This window comes from Rhagoletis zephyria, unplaced genomic scaffold (genome assembly GCF_001687245.7).
Source record: "Rhagoletis zephyria isolate East Lansing unplaced genomic scaffold, Rhagoletis_zephyria_1.1 Rzeph_scaffold_05938, whole genome shotgun sequence".
NCBI classification, from domain to species: Eukaryota; Metazoa; Arthropoda; class Insecta; order Diptera; family Tephritidae; genus Rhagoletis; species Rhagoletis zephyria.
Window position 1 is genome coordinate 24918 of NW_016163021.1, and position 13992 is coordinate 38909.

The window sequence follows — 13992 nt, forward strand, 5'->3', positions numbered from 1 at the left end:
TATTTTAACTACATTGCATTTGAGTATGGAGAGGCAACTATCTGGAAGTATTTTACATAAAAAATTTACTAAGTATTGCCCGGTTTGTAGTTGCAGTTAAAGAAAACACATGAAAAGGCACGATTTTTTTTAAATTCGAAAAAATGTAAATATTTCAAAAACGGTGACACTTTTACCTGAAAATTTTTTGTTTATCAGTGAGCTCACCCCCCCACCTACCTTGCCCTAAAGTTTGGCACGTTACTTCTGGGACACCCTGTATACAGCAGTGGTACGCCTTATATTTTTCTACGGCATGACAGTCTTGCAGACATCACCGGATAAACCGCTCAAAAATTGTAAGTTTACCAAGGTTCAAAGGGCGGTATGCATGCTGATCACAGGGGCGCTGCAATCCACAACCACCAAAGCCATGGAAACACTTCTAAACTTTCTACTTTTTGGGAAGCTACAGGCGAGCTGCAATGCAGTAAGAATAAATGCAGTGTCAAAATGGAAAGACATCAGATTCGGTCACACCAGCATTCTAAACAACTACTCCGATACGTTAAGCCCCCAGATTATACAACACCACCCATGGAGCTCGATAACAAGTTCTCTACTCGTATCCCTTCGAGGAAGGACTGGGAAGACCACCTATCGAATCTTCTCTTAACCTGCCTTCAGTAACTGCTTCAAGACCTTGTCTATAACTACATAGATAGAATATGGGAAAGTCCTTAGCGATTTAAAGGATGGTCGGAAGAACCTACGGGTGCGACTAATCGACAAATCTGATTTAGCTCCGACACGAAAACATCCGACGCACTTATTCGGCTAGAACGCCCTCTACTAATTCTGGCGGCCCGTATCATTACGGGCCACTGCTAAATGGGAGGGCATGCTAGCAGAATGAGTTTGCCGACCAATGACTTCTGCCGTAGTTGCCTCGACGTGGACGAAATCGAGAGTGTGGAGCCACTACCTCTGTCTCTGCCCTGTCCTCATGTGGGTGAGAAGACGTTCATTTCCCCACCACCTTGTTGTATGTCTGCGGTCTTAAGTGGAGGAGGATTTCACGAATTCTCGCGCTTGCGGGACCTAACCAACTGGTTCTACTTCTAGGTTCGAATTCGAGCTCACAATTGGTATCACAACGGAGTCACTGGGTCGGATGGAGGCAGTCGCTTCAACCTAACCTAACCTAAATTGCTTTCGTGAAACCGGCAGTTAGTTTCTGTTATTTTTCAATTGATTAACTTATAAGCCTGAAAATATGTACCAACTTTAACTTTAAGGAAAGTGTATACCAATTTATAAATTTGGCTTATTTTACTTACATACTTACCAACTTTTATTTTTCTATTTTCTTAATAAAATTATTTACACGCATATTTATTTTCAAACTCACCTGCTTCACCCACAGATTTGTGGTCATCACTTGGTTTCGTAAATTGACCTCGATGAGTTGGGAGAGCTTTAAGCCCAACCATACTGTCAGGGTTTCAGTGTTATTAACGACAGGACGTATGAGGCGATTGTAATTGCTCAGCAAGTCATCATAAAGACGCTTCGTATCTGGATTTGCCTCAAAACTGACGGGAGCTATGTATGAGAGAGGTTTTATGTACGTATTTATTAGAAAATGCTCAATTCATTAAAAATAATATTTGAATAGCAGAGATAATTTTGCCAAAGAAAATAATGCATTGTTGCAGAAATTACTCATAGAAAAATTTAATTAATTGGTCATATACAGGCCAATTCTTGCCAAGATAGTAAAAAGTCTTTCGTAGGGCAAACGAAAGTCAGATAGCTAGATAATTCGAAAGACTTTTGTTATTCTTTAAAAAGGCTCCCTCGTTCACCATTTGTAGTGAAAAGAAAGCCCTTGTTGTCATTTAGCTCGCGTTGCTCCAACAGTCGCAATGGCCGAGTGAACAAAGCACAGGCGTACCATTCGAGAGATTCGAGTTCGAGTCTCGGCCTGTGGGATTTTTATTTTAAATATTTTTATTTTTTATTATTTTTAGATTCTATTGTTTTAAAATATAAAATTTTTAATTTCATTCTATTTTTAGAAACTTATTTTATGTATTTTTTCTTTTCAGTTAAATTTCTTTTTCTTAATTTAATTTTCTTTTAATTCTTAGATGGTGTTTTAACAAGAAAATATATATTTTTTTCATTTCATTTAATTTTAAGGAACTTTTTTATTGATTTCTTTTTTAAATAATTATTTTTTCTATTTTTAGTTTAATTTTCTTTTAATTCTTAAATTTTATTGTTTTAAATTTAATTTAGATTTTAAAACCGTTTGTGCACCGCATTGTGTTATGCTCCCTGACGGGGAGCATCTGCGCCTCGTCGTGAAGGTGGTGTTGAGGGGACATCAGAAGGCATCCTATCGCGGTCCAGAGTGCCGTGTCCTGGCATATCTGCAGCTTCATCCACTGCATCCTGCTAATCCCCGGGGACCACACGGGCGCTATATAGTTCAGGACTGGCCGGACAATTGCCTTGTATGTTGTCAACCACGTTTCTTTGTCTTTGCGGCAGGTTCTGCCGGCTATAGACTTAAGGACCTTGTTTCGGCTCTGTACTCGGCTGACAATTGCGGTTGTATGCGCCGAGAAGGAGAGCAAACTGTCGAAGATAACTCTGAGGATTTTTGGGTTATTCACCACCAGAATTGGTTCGCCGTGGACGTGGATATCCAGCTGCAGTCTGACCTACTTCGTCCAGGTGGTAAACAGGGTAGCCGAGGATTTCGTAGGGAAGGGGTTAGGGTCCTTGCAGTGAAGAAGTGAGATAGTTTAGGACTAGCCGGCCAAAATTTATCTTCATTAGAGTTATAACTAGGTAGTTACTTAGCTAGTTAGTCTCTCTTTTAAGGTACTATAACGTCAAAAATATAAACAAATGACAACTCTTCTGTGAAAGCGGGAAGGAATTCATACTGTCTCTTTGGCATTTTCTAGGTGTAGTTAAAACACTATAAACGCACATTTTATATTCTATAAATTTTGCCGCGAAAGCTTACATTGGAAGTAAAGCACTCACGAAAAACAAACGAGCAAAAAAAATCAAAAACAGCTGATGCTAATTAGGAAGAGCACTTTGCACTTAAAGGTATGTATGTGGGTATATCGATCATCAAATATTAGGAGTTTACTCGTACCCAAAAGTATCAAAAGTTTTAGAAAAGTTTTACTGGTTTTGCGTTCTCGTCCCCGAAATCGAGAGAGCAAAATGTGATAGAGCTCTAAATTTCTGCTGCGAAAACTTGCAAGTAAGAACATCAGCTGATCACAAACACTTGTTTGTAAATAAACACAAGTAATTTCTAGAAAAAAAAAAACCGACTTCAACTCTCATATAAATATATATATATATATATCTCATGATCCACTGATCGGATCTTAACCAGATTAGTATTTGAGATACTACCTTTCCGATGCAAAAAGAATTATCGGTTGACGTGGTCCAAAGTTATGCGGTAACATACATAAAAAAAAAATTAATAAAAATAAAAAAAATTAAAAAAATAAAAAAATATTCCGACGAAGTGATAACCTCCTCCATTTTTGGAAGTCGGTTAAAAAGAAAGTATGAGATGTGTACTCGTATTGAGAGGACAAAATTCTCCAGCGCCAAAAGTTCTGAGAATTTAGCAGCATTCGCTCTCAAAGAGACGAAATATCAACGGAAGTACGAGAACGCAAAGTTTGTAAAAACTTGCAACCTTCTAAATAGCTGATCACTTGCATAGTTTCCACTGGTGATTAATTTAGCAATTTATTTTCTGTTTGGTACATTTTTCCCCGATTTGGCATTTTATACAATTGAATCGTTTTGGAAACCTTTTTAAAATACAAATTTATTATATTGGAATGAATAAGTTATTTTTCTCACAATTATTTGTGATATCACATGGTGACGCAATCAAAAATAAGAGAATCTCCTCCAAACACCCATCATTGATCCAAAAAAATTTAATGGGTATAGCTACAAATGTATCTTAAGAATTATAAAAGCCGACAAACTTCAGCAAAAAACATTTCAGCATGCTGCATTTTAATCTATTTTGGTATACTTAAACGAAAATTATGGTACAAACGAAAAATGTCATATGGTAACCATAGTCAGCACACACCTAACCTAAAACCTAACTAACAACCTAAACAAACGTTTTGATTAATAAATTTACCCACTTTTTTGTTGTATACTACCATTAATAATACAATTTGCAATAAATAACTCAAAAACGCTATAGGTAAGGCGTCTTCAACAAAATCTTTCTTTTGAATACTCCAAGAGCCGCCTCATCGGATGTGTTCATTGTCCATACTTCTCCGCAATCTACCGACACGGGCATGTTGAATGTGGTTTTCGCATGTCGTGCTTATTCAGTCCAAAGTAGCACTTGTTGGCAAGAGGGACTCTGCATTGAATTTCGATAATGGCAATAGGTTTGTATAGTAACAAATAGTCAGTACTAATTTGTACTAAAACCTGCTAATTTTTACTGGAAAAGTGTATAATAACCAGTTACCATTTTGGTGCTTTTGCAGCTAGATTTAGCTCTTTATTTTTCTTTCTAGCTCCAAAATTGGGCTTTAGCTCCTAGCTCCTTTTTTAGCTCTTTTTAAAATTTACTAGCACTTTTTTAGCTCCAGAAATTTTTAGTTGTGTTTGGTAATATATTAAAATTACAAATCGTAACTTCATCGTACAAATGTTGGCTAAAATTTATTTGGCTTCGGCGATCTCAGGCTATTTTCGATACCTTCACATTATTCTATTTCGATTAATACTCAGAAAACTTCCATTCCTAATGCAAATGGCGCCTAAGCAAATGGAAAATGGGCAAGTAATTCAATTAGTTTAAGCAACGTGCGCGGGAGCACACAAACTATACCGGACAGTAATTCCAGCTCCGATAAGCTCAGACGATGTATTCTCTCTCAGGCGGCCACGGTGGAAAAGGCATTGATAAAATTACAAATTCCGAAATTTCGATAACATACAATTGTATCCGCGGAAAAATACAGACTATAAACTTATGGATCTAGGCTAATGAATTCCAAAATTAATTAGAAGAAAATCGTTTTTCTGAACGCGCAGATTTTGGTTTTACCTTACTAATTTTACATTTAAGCAGAGAAGGAAGGAAAAATAATATATATATTCGTAACCCGAGTTTTTATGGTCAATTCAAATAACCGAAATTGCAGATTTTAACAGTTTGTAAAGTATTTTTAGTTCATTGTCTAGTTCAGGGGTTCCCAAATTTTTTTCGCCGCGCACCATTGTGCTAAACAAATTTCGCGACACCTTCCGATTTGCATTGCGACCTCACAAACACGAGAAGAATATTAAGTCCTTCTACGTCGGTACTTTCGTCAAGTTGCAAACTAAAAAATTCACAAGCTTGTTACGAGAACAGCCCGGCCAGCAAAAAATCCGAAACCGGGAGGAAAAGTGGATGAAACGCGGACTAGGTCTACAAAAGAAAATTTTCTGATTCAATTTTTCGTTGGCAAAACGTACTGGGTAACTACGCTTAAGAGCGAAATACACCACACAACCGGCTTGACAAACCAAGCGAAATATCATTTTGCTGCAAGCCATTAAGCCATTTGTGTTGTGTATGTGGTTTGATGAGCCGCTGAAGGTAATTTTAATAAAAATCAAAATTTTTTATTCTTTGACCGCAATGTTGAAGTTTGATCAAACCGCTTGCTTTGTGTATGGAAAGTTTAAAGAATTTGCCCGCACCACTAGTATACTCTAAAAGCCGAGCCCTTTTATTTGTCACCTCAATCATTGAAATCCAATGGAACAGTGCGGATCTAATAATTTTTTAGACAGGTGGCAACCCTATAGGAAGCTAAAGCACTAAAGATAATATTCCCATCGTTTTGAGATTAGCGGGGTCTAAATATTTCGACTTTCCTTTATACTATGTATAGACGATAATAGTATCTAATCTTTAAATAGGTGGCAACCTTATTCACAAAATTAAAGCTTTTGTATACGCGAAGGCCATGCCCTTTCATTTGGTATCTCACGATTTGGTAATCCAACGAACGACGAAAATCTTTTAACTTTTTAATATGCCGCAACCCTACTCAGAAATATAATACATTATTTCAGTTGTAGAGGCTAAGTCTTTTCGTTTGACATGACGGTGCAGAACTGATGCCTACGCTTATTTTGATTGAATATAGTAATTTAATTTTAGAGGTGGCCACCCTTTTCAAAAAATAAAATATTAGTGCTTTTCTATAGGTCAATCCCTTTCATTTGGCACCTCAACTTTTGTAATCCAAGGAACGGTGGCAACCCTAATAAAAATCTAAATAAAAAACGTAATTAAATGTTGTCCGGAAAAGGCCATATTCGATGCGTTTGGCGTTAGGTATAAGAATGTTAGGTAATCTGATGTATTATGTGGGCATGTGGACTGGACCGATTGGTGATAGGTGGCGTTGCACGGTGATTCAAAACTGGAATTTAGTGTTCACAATTCACTGGAACCTTCATTTTTTACTCAGTTTGATTATTATTATTTTTTTTTTAATGAAAGCTAATAAAATTTGCAATAGACCCCTGAGCCCGATTTTTGAATTTTTGTTTGGTTGTATTAAATTTTTTAGAGCAAACTTCAGAAAAAGGAGCAATTTTGAAGAAAATCCATTTCCTGTTCCAGTTAATAAATGTTACATAATGAAAACTAGTTGAAAACAATTGTAGAATTCTCCCAAAACGAAAATAAATAAAAAATTAAAAGATTTTAAATGTGACCAAAAAATTTTTACCAAAATTAAATTTTTATTTTTTGGCTTTTATAAACATTTTGGGTATGCAGTTTTTTATATCATTAAATTGTAGTATAATAAAGTGCAAGTAACTAGTGGCTAAGAGTTCACGTTGTTATTTAATAATATAACAAACGCTTTTATTTCTCATTTAGCATCCAGATGTGCTCGAAACGTTAGCGAAAAAATTATGAAAAATCAACGCGATCTCTTAGCCACTTGCTAAGTGCACTTTGTTATACTAGAATTTAATGGTCTATAAAACTGCATACCCAATATTTTTCTAGAAACTCAACAAACATTTTTTTCTTGATGAACCATTTTTTTAGCATTTTAAATTTTTCTTTTCGTTTTAGGGGAACCCTACAATTTTTTTCAACTAGTTTTTGTCATGTGACATTTATTAACTGGAACAGGTGAATCGATTTCCTTCAAAATTACTACTTTTTCATCACCTTGTACTAAAAAATTTAATGCAAACAAACAAAAATTCAAAAATCGGGCTTAACTGGTCTCTTGCAAATTTTATTAGCTTTCATTAATAAAAAAAATAACAATCAAATTGATTGAGACATGAAGGTTCCAGTGAATTGTGAACACTAAATTCCAGTTTTGAACCAATGTGCAGCGCCACCTATCACCAGTCGGTCCAGTCCAATTTGAGTAAGACCCCAACTACCTCTCCACATGCCCACATAATACATCAGCTTACCTAACATCCTTCTCCCTACGGCCAAACCCTTCGAACATGGCCTTTCCCTGACAACATTTAGTCGATTCACTTATTTAGAAAGAGTTTAGTAAGCTGCTGCAACAATAAACACGGATTTTCGTTCGGTTTTCCTTTTGTTTTTTAAGTGATTTTCTGCAATGAAAATTTTCCAGTATTCAGATATAAAGGCTGCGTTTCTTTATACATACCAGATAATCCCATTTCACAGCCAGAATAAACAGAATGCGTTTGAAATATACGTTAACATTATCATCAGAAACGTTCTAAATAATAAGTAAACAAAAAAGTTTATTCCAAACGTTCAGAATGAATAAAGAAATGCAGCCAAAAATAATAAAAAAAAAATTATAGTTCCATTTTCAATAAAATAAATATGTATCTAGAATATTTGATTCAGGTATACAAATGAACAAGGCAAAAGCTCGGTTTATTCGATTGTAAAAATCTGTTTTCGAAAAATCAAGATTTGAAGAAAACCGCCTGAAAATATTAAAAAAAAAAACACCTGTTTGAAAAAACCGAGTCAATCACCCTGGTGCATACATACATACGTTATTTGCACCAAATATATAAAGAGGTTACGCAAAGCCATGTATTTAGTATTCCCTATCTTTCTCGTAAGCGAAGCACGTGCTCAATGTAAACATAAACATCAAGAAAAAANAAATCTGTTTTCGAAAAATCAAGATTTGAAGAAAACCGCCTGAAAATATTTAAAAAAAACACCTGTTTGAAAAAAACCGAGTCAATCACCCTGGTGCATACATACATACGTTATTTCCACCAAATATATAAAGAGGTTACGCAAAGCATGTATTTATGTATATGTATATGTATTCCCTATCTTTCTCGTAAGCGAAGCACGTGCTCAATGTAAACATAAACATCAAGAAAATATAAACAAAAACAAGAGTCTTCCCAAACAAACCCATACCCCTGTCATATACGTATGCATATGTACATATGTATGTGCAAGTATGTCCTCACTCCACCTTAGAAAAATTTCCCAAAACAAAAATTTGACGCATGCGTCCGAACGATTAACGCACTGACAGTTGACTCTCCTCAGACTAACCCACCCTTGGTTGCCAAAACCCACAAAGGTATACAAAATATACATATAGTATTGAATTTTTCCACGCCCAACCAATGTATGTAAAAAGCATTTTTTCAATTGTCCTGTGGCACTTACGCGTTGCATTGCTGTATGCGAATAGAAGTAAAAAATGCACAAAAACTATTTTTAACATCTTTACAATTAGCCGACGTTAATTCATTTATTATTTCATATGAAAAAATGTTAAAAATGGTTTCACATATTTTTCAAATTAATTTTAGATATCGAACGCGAGTCGAGCGCTTTGTCCGCGTGTTAAGGAAGCGCTCATTCGTAGGACTAAATTGTGATGAGTGCGACCAGTTATGCGGATGCTGTATTGGCATTCACTAATTTGACAGATGAAAATATGTGGAATTTCCCTTAAAATCTTGAAGGGGAAGTTCCTCTTGGATAACGGTATATACTTAAGTTTTTAAAACCTTTAAATTGGAAAATTAATCAAACAAATTTTCTTAAAATAACTTAATAAGAATAAAACAAAATAATTAAAATAATTAAAATAAAATAAAATGAAATAAAATCAAATCAAGTCAAATCAAGTCAAATCAAATATAAAATATCAAATATCAAATATGAAATATAAAATATAAAATATAAAATATGAAATATAAAATATAAAATATAAAATATAAAATATAAAATATAAAATATAAAATATAAAATATAAAATATAAAATATAAAATATAAAATATAAAATATACAATAAAAAATATGTATGAAATATAAAATTTTAAATATTAAATACAAAACATATAACATATAAAAAATATAAAATAAATGAAATGTATGCATAATATCTATCTATACATACATATGTATAATAAAATTGTAACAAGCTGATATCTGTACATTATAGATGTTAAGGAAAAGTTAATACGGGGGTCTTTATTAGAGCAATAAAAGCCAAATCAACAATTTTTAGAATTTTTTCTGTCTGTCTGTGTGCTTGTACGTGCATCACTCAAAAAGTGATGCATGAAATTGAATTCAGTTTTCACTGATGTATTGCTAAAGGTCTAGCTTAAAATATAGAAAGAAAAAAACTAAGAGAGTTGCCACCTGTTTGAAGATTGCAGTCTTAGTAAATTTATATGATAGAGTAAATATTGCATTACCTGTCAAAAAAAAAGAGGTTTAAAAAAAATATAAAATATAAGTAGAATAAAAAAATAAAATGAAATAAATTTAAAAATAAAATAATGTAAAATATTATTTGTAAGATAAGATAGCATGTAACAGTATGTTATTCCCAAAAAAGTTTGGCTAGAAATCAATTTAGTTTGTTCTTGTATACCCGACTGTGTTGGAAACGATTCGGCGCAAAGGGTATCTGCATAATTTTCGCTACTGGCGCCAGCAAGATAGAGAACATCCGCCACCTGGCCACCGTTGTCGCCTGTTTGTTGAATCGTTAGTACGTTGGAACTGGTGAATCGATTTCGAGAACCTTGTATCTCTCTTCCGCATATTTTCGCGAAAGCGATGAAGTTAATGGAACAGTGAAAATGCGCTTCGCCAGAAAGAATGATTTTTCTCGCAAAACCGTTATCAATTTCGTTTGCATCATTTCCCAAAAGTGTTCAAGCGTTAAGCTAATCATTTCGTTCTGCGACTTTGTAATACTGACGTTTTGTCAATGTTTGAGCGGGAAAGAGCTGCTTTCCGACCGCCTACCCTGAATGTTCATTTCATCCCCCTAAAAACTTTTCGCTGAGTCTTTCAAATTCGTTGCTTGGCGACCACTATTAACTGTATGGGCAAACAAAAATAAATCCATATTTTCAGGAAGAACTTCATATTTTCATTTGTTTACATATGTGTCCAAAAGTAAGATATGTTAGCTTTTTATAATGGCTATTAGCTTTAATTACAATTACCCTAAAGTAGCGCGCGAAGCAGGTTTCAAACTGCGCCAATACAAAGATGGACCCATCGACTGGCACATCTTAGGTAAACTGCACACACTCACGCATTATCAAGAACTAAATGTACTATCCTTTTTAACCAACCAATGTTTCTCGTCATAGGCTCGATTGAAATAGATCGCCTTCTGCAGGATCAACGAATCGATCAGGTGGACGGATTATTGAGCCACCTCTCCGAAGCACCATTGGCCGCAATGTTGGACACCAACATTTTGGACAGCGGCATCGCCAAGTATTTCGTAGTCTCGCAGTTCGCCATACAGTATCTGTTGTTCTGTCGTAAATTCCTCGATGAAACTATACGCGAGCTGCGCGAAGCACACGCCAACTCGCAAATGGATGTCGCCAAATTGCGTAAATCGCTAGCCGAGGCGAATAATGAGATTCTACAGCTGCACAAGAAGATCACACAAATCGAGGCCATACACGAGGTGGTATATCCATGCCATCTGTGCACGAAGAGCTTCATCAGTAATGAGGCGCTAAATATACACATTAGCCGGCGGCATGCAGCGCGCGTGGCAGTCAATGCGCCAAATATAGGGGCTACCGTTGCCGCTAGTGGCAACGCCGCGGCTGATCGTCGCACCGAAACGCCGGCCAGCGCTGCCACAAGGGAGCGCGAGCATAACGATTTACAGTTGATCAACGCCGTCAAGTTGGAGCTGGAGATAAAGCAGTTAAAGGAGCGCCTTAACAACGCAGAACGCGACATACGCGAACGCAGCGGGGCGGCGCCGTCGCATAGCAGACGCGCCACGCCACGCGAACCGCCAAAATCGCTGAAGAGCGTCGCTATTCAAAGCGAATTGCTCGAGACAAAGGAGCAGGATGATGGTGCCGATGCCACCTTGAACAGCGTGAGCACTGATAGCAGCGAGGTGAGGGAACGCAGAGCACAACTTGGTAAGCTGCAGGCCAAAATACAAGAATTCGAGGCGTGGCGCGAATCGCAGCAGGCCAATAATGAGGAGTCCATAGCGGAGATAAATCGGAAACTTGGAGAAATTGTGCATACATTGGAGGAAGCGAAAACAACAACAACAACAACGGCGTTTTCTGTGCCAGTCACTGGCATCACGAGTGTCGAACCACGAGGTGATGATAGATCAGAGCGGAGGGCAGCAGATGACAGCGTTGATGCAGTAGCAGCGGCACTGCAAAGACGCGGCTCACCCTCGGTGGAAGATATTGAGCGACTATTAACTGAGAAAGTTGTTGAAATCGGTCAAAAAAGCGCCGAAAAACTTGAGGAATTCGTGCACAATATGGAAGTGAACTATAAGGAGAAACTGGAAGAGCTTGAACGTGAGATAAAGAAGCGCAATGCTGCAGAGCTTGTCACGCCTGTAGAAGCCGTCGATATAGTAACTAGTGTAAAAAAAGCTTCAGCTTTAAAGGATTCTACGCGGAACATTACTTACACTGCATTTAATCGTACGGAGAGCGATTCTAGCGTAAGCGCCGGACCGAGGCCTGAACCGGCAAAGCGCATGCCTCGCATTAAACGCAGTTCAACCTTGTTGGCAGAGCCTATTGCGATTCAAAAAACGCAACGAGACGCTGATGAGACATATGTCATTAACGGTAATGAGGACAGACAAGATTCAACTGCTGTGAAACCAAAGCCGCGTGTGCGCAAAATTAAAAGTGTAGAATCGTCTGCGTCGAATAAAAAGAATACGCAAGGAGAGGAGTTATATTCGCAGAGCACTGAAAGTAACAGAACATTTGTCAAAGCGGAGAAGCTTCATGACGTTGCAGTGAGGAGGAAAGGTACACGATACAATATACTTCGTCGCTTGGCGTGCAATACCGCGTAAACGCAAAATGCAATAACGCGTTTGTGGTGGCTGAGAAAAAAAATTATTTTCGGTATCCTGTCTCAGTGCTGGCCTACTTCACAAATTCACTGGTCAATAATTGCAATAGAAGCTTATATTAGCTCAGTTAGAAAAACATTCAAAAGTTTAAAAGAAAATAAGTTTATTTGCACTTTTGTGAAGTTTTCAGACTATCATATACGCTGTATTGCATTTCGCATATATGAGCTTATTGACCATTTCAGAGAAAAGTCTGAACTAAAAAAAGTCATTGAATTTGAAACCGAAAAATTTCTAGTTTAAAATTTTTTTTTTCGAATGGTGCGTCTAAAAGAATGTAACATTTAACGGCCTTAAATCGTCCTTTGTTAATTCACAAAAAGCAAATCATTAGCTTAAAGCAAAAAGTCGCTAAGTCCTGTTTTTCAAACTTCCGAGATAGAATGAAAACCTTGGGACTTGTCACATTTTCTGTAACTATTCTGTAAATTACATTTCACTGAATAGAAATGGTAACAAATAAAATATGTAAGTTCGGTCTTTTCGAAAACGATGCATTTTCACTTGCTTTTGCTTTTTGCACGAAAATAACTTTCCTTAGAAAAGTGGATATAGCAACTTTTCACTCTAAGCTAGCGAAATATGTAATAAAATTTTCTAGACTTTATATAGAATAATAACACAAATCGGGATTATTATTTTACTAACAGTTTATTTAAAACTTAATATTTGAAAATCGTTGGTTTTATATTTTATATACATGGAGATATATTTGCGAAATTTTACTATTCCAAAATTTTTGTAGAATCTGGAACCGCTGCAACCGGAAATGACAGCACGGACATAACACAGACCTTAAGCACCGAAAGCGAAAGTGATGGCAGTAGCAGCAAATCAGAGGTAGAACCAACTCCTGCAGAGGCGGCAAGAGTCAAACAAAGAATAAAAACCAAGTAATTACGTTTGCAATTATGAATGTGATACATTGAATTTTAATAAAATGTGTTTTCTTTTATAGAGTACCGCAAAAACCAAAACCTTTCACCCGTAACGATGCGCAGCATTTGGCGAATAAACGCTTGATTGCAAGCGGCCTGGAACCAAAGACAAATGGCATATCCACAGCAGCAATGAAACGCCTGAGTGCTGAGCTTACACACAAACGGCACAAGTTGAAGCAGGTATGCAATGGATTAATCATGTGTTATTAATAACTAATTTTTAAAATACATTTTCGGAACCGCAGAAATATGCAAATTTCTATGCAACGCGCAACAAAATCAAAAAACTTGTCGACAAGCTTTGCTCTACAAAACTACCTGCCCCTGTCGAAGATATGCTTAAACACGCCAAACCAATTAAGCCAAAAGAAACATACGTTGTTCAGCGTCGTCGACACGAAGACGTACAACTTCCCTCGGATGTTGAAGGGTTTGAAGACCTGGAGGCCACTTCTACACCAATACAAACACCACAAAGCTTGTGTGAAAGCAATGTATTTAAGCAACGCTTGGAACGCATACTGGCATCACCAATGAGGCAACCGAGATTCGACCATACCATCTTAAGCGATCAACAACCAACGAC

At 36.6% G+C, this 13992-nt stretch overlaps 2 protein-coding genes across 2 annotated transcripts in view; one reads left to right on the top strand and one right to left on the bottom strand.

The window, feature by feature from the left end:
* The window catches only part of LOC108372631 (acetylcholine receptor subunit beta-like 2), a 33228-nt gene extending 24196 nt beyond the window's left edge, over window positions 1-9032 (bottom strand). Inside the window, 2 exon segments of the mRNA XM_017628360.1 lie at window positions 1391-1584; window positions 8729-9032. Of these exon segments, the coding sequence (XP_017483849.1) occupies window positions 1391-1584; window positions 8729-8786 (252 nt within the window). The 5' untranslated portion in view covers window positions 8787-9032.
* Window positions 9033-9907: 875 nt separating this feature from the next.
* On the top strand, window positions 9908-13988 carry DZIP1 (DAZ interacting zinc finger protein 1; the record flags this gene model as incomplete). The annotated part of the gene is made up of 5 exons (XM_017628359.1): window positions 9908-10607; window positions 10685-12358; window positions 13211-13358; window positions 13424-13586; window positions 13652-13988. Coding segments are annotated over exons 1-5 (2422 nt in total), but the record flags the coding sequence as incomplete, so codon positions are not given.
* Between the last annotated feature and the right edge of the window lie 4 nt (window positions 13989-13992).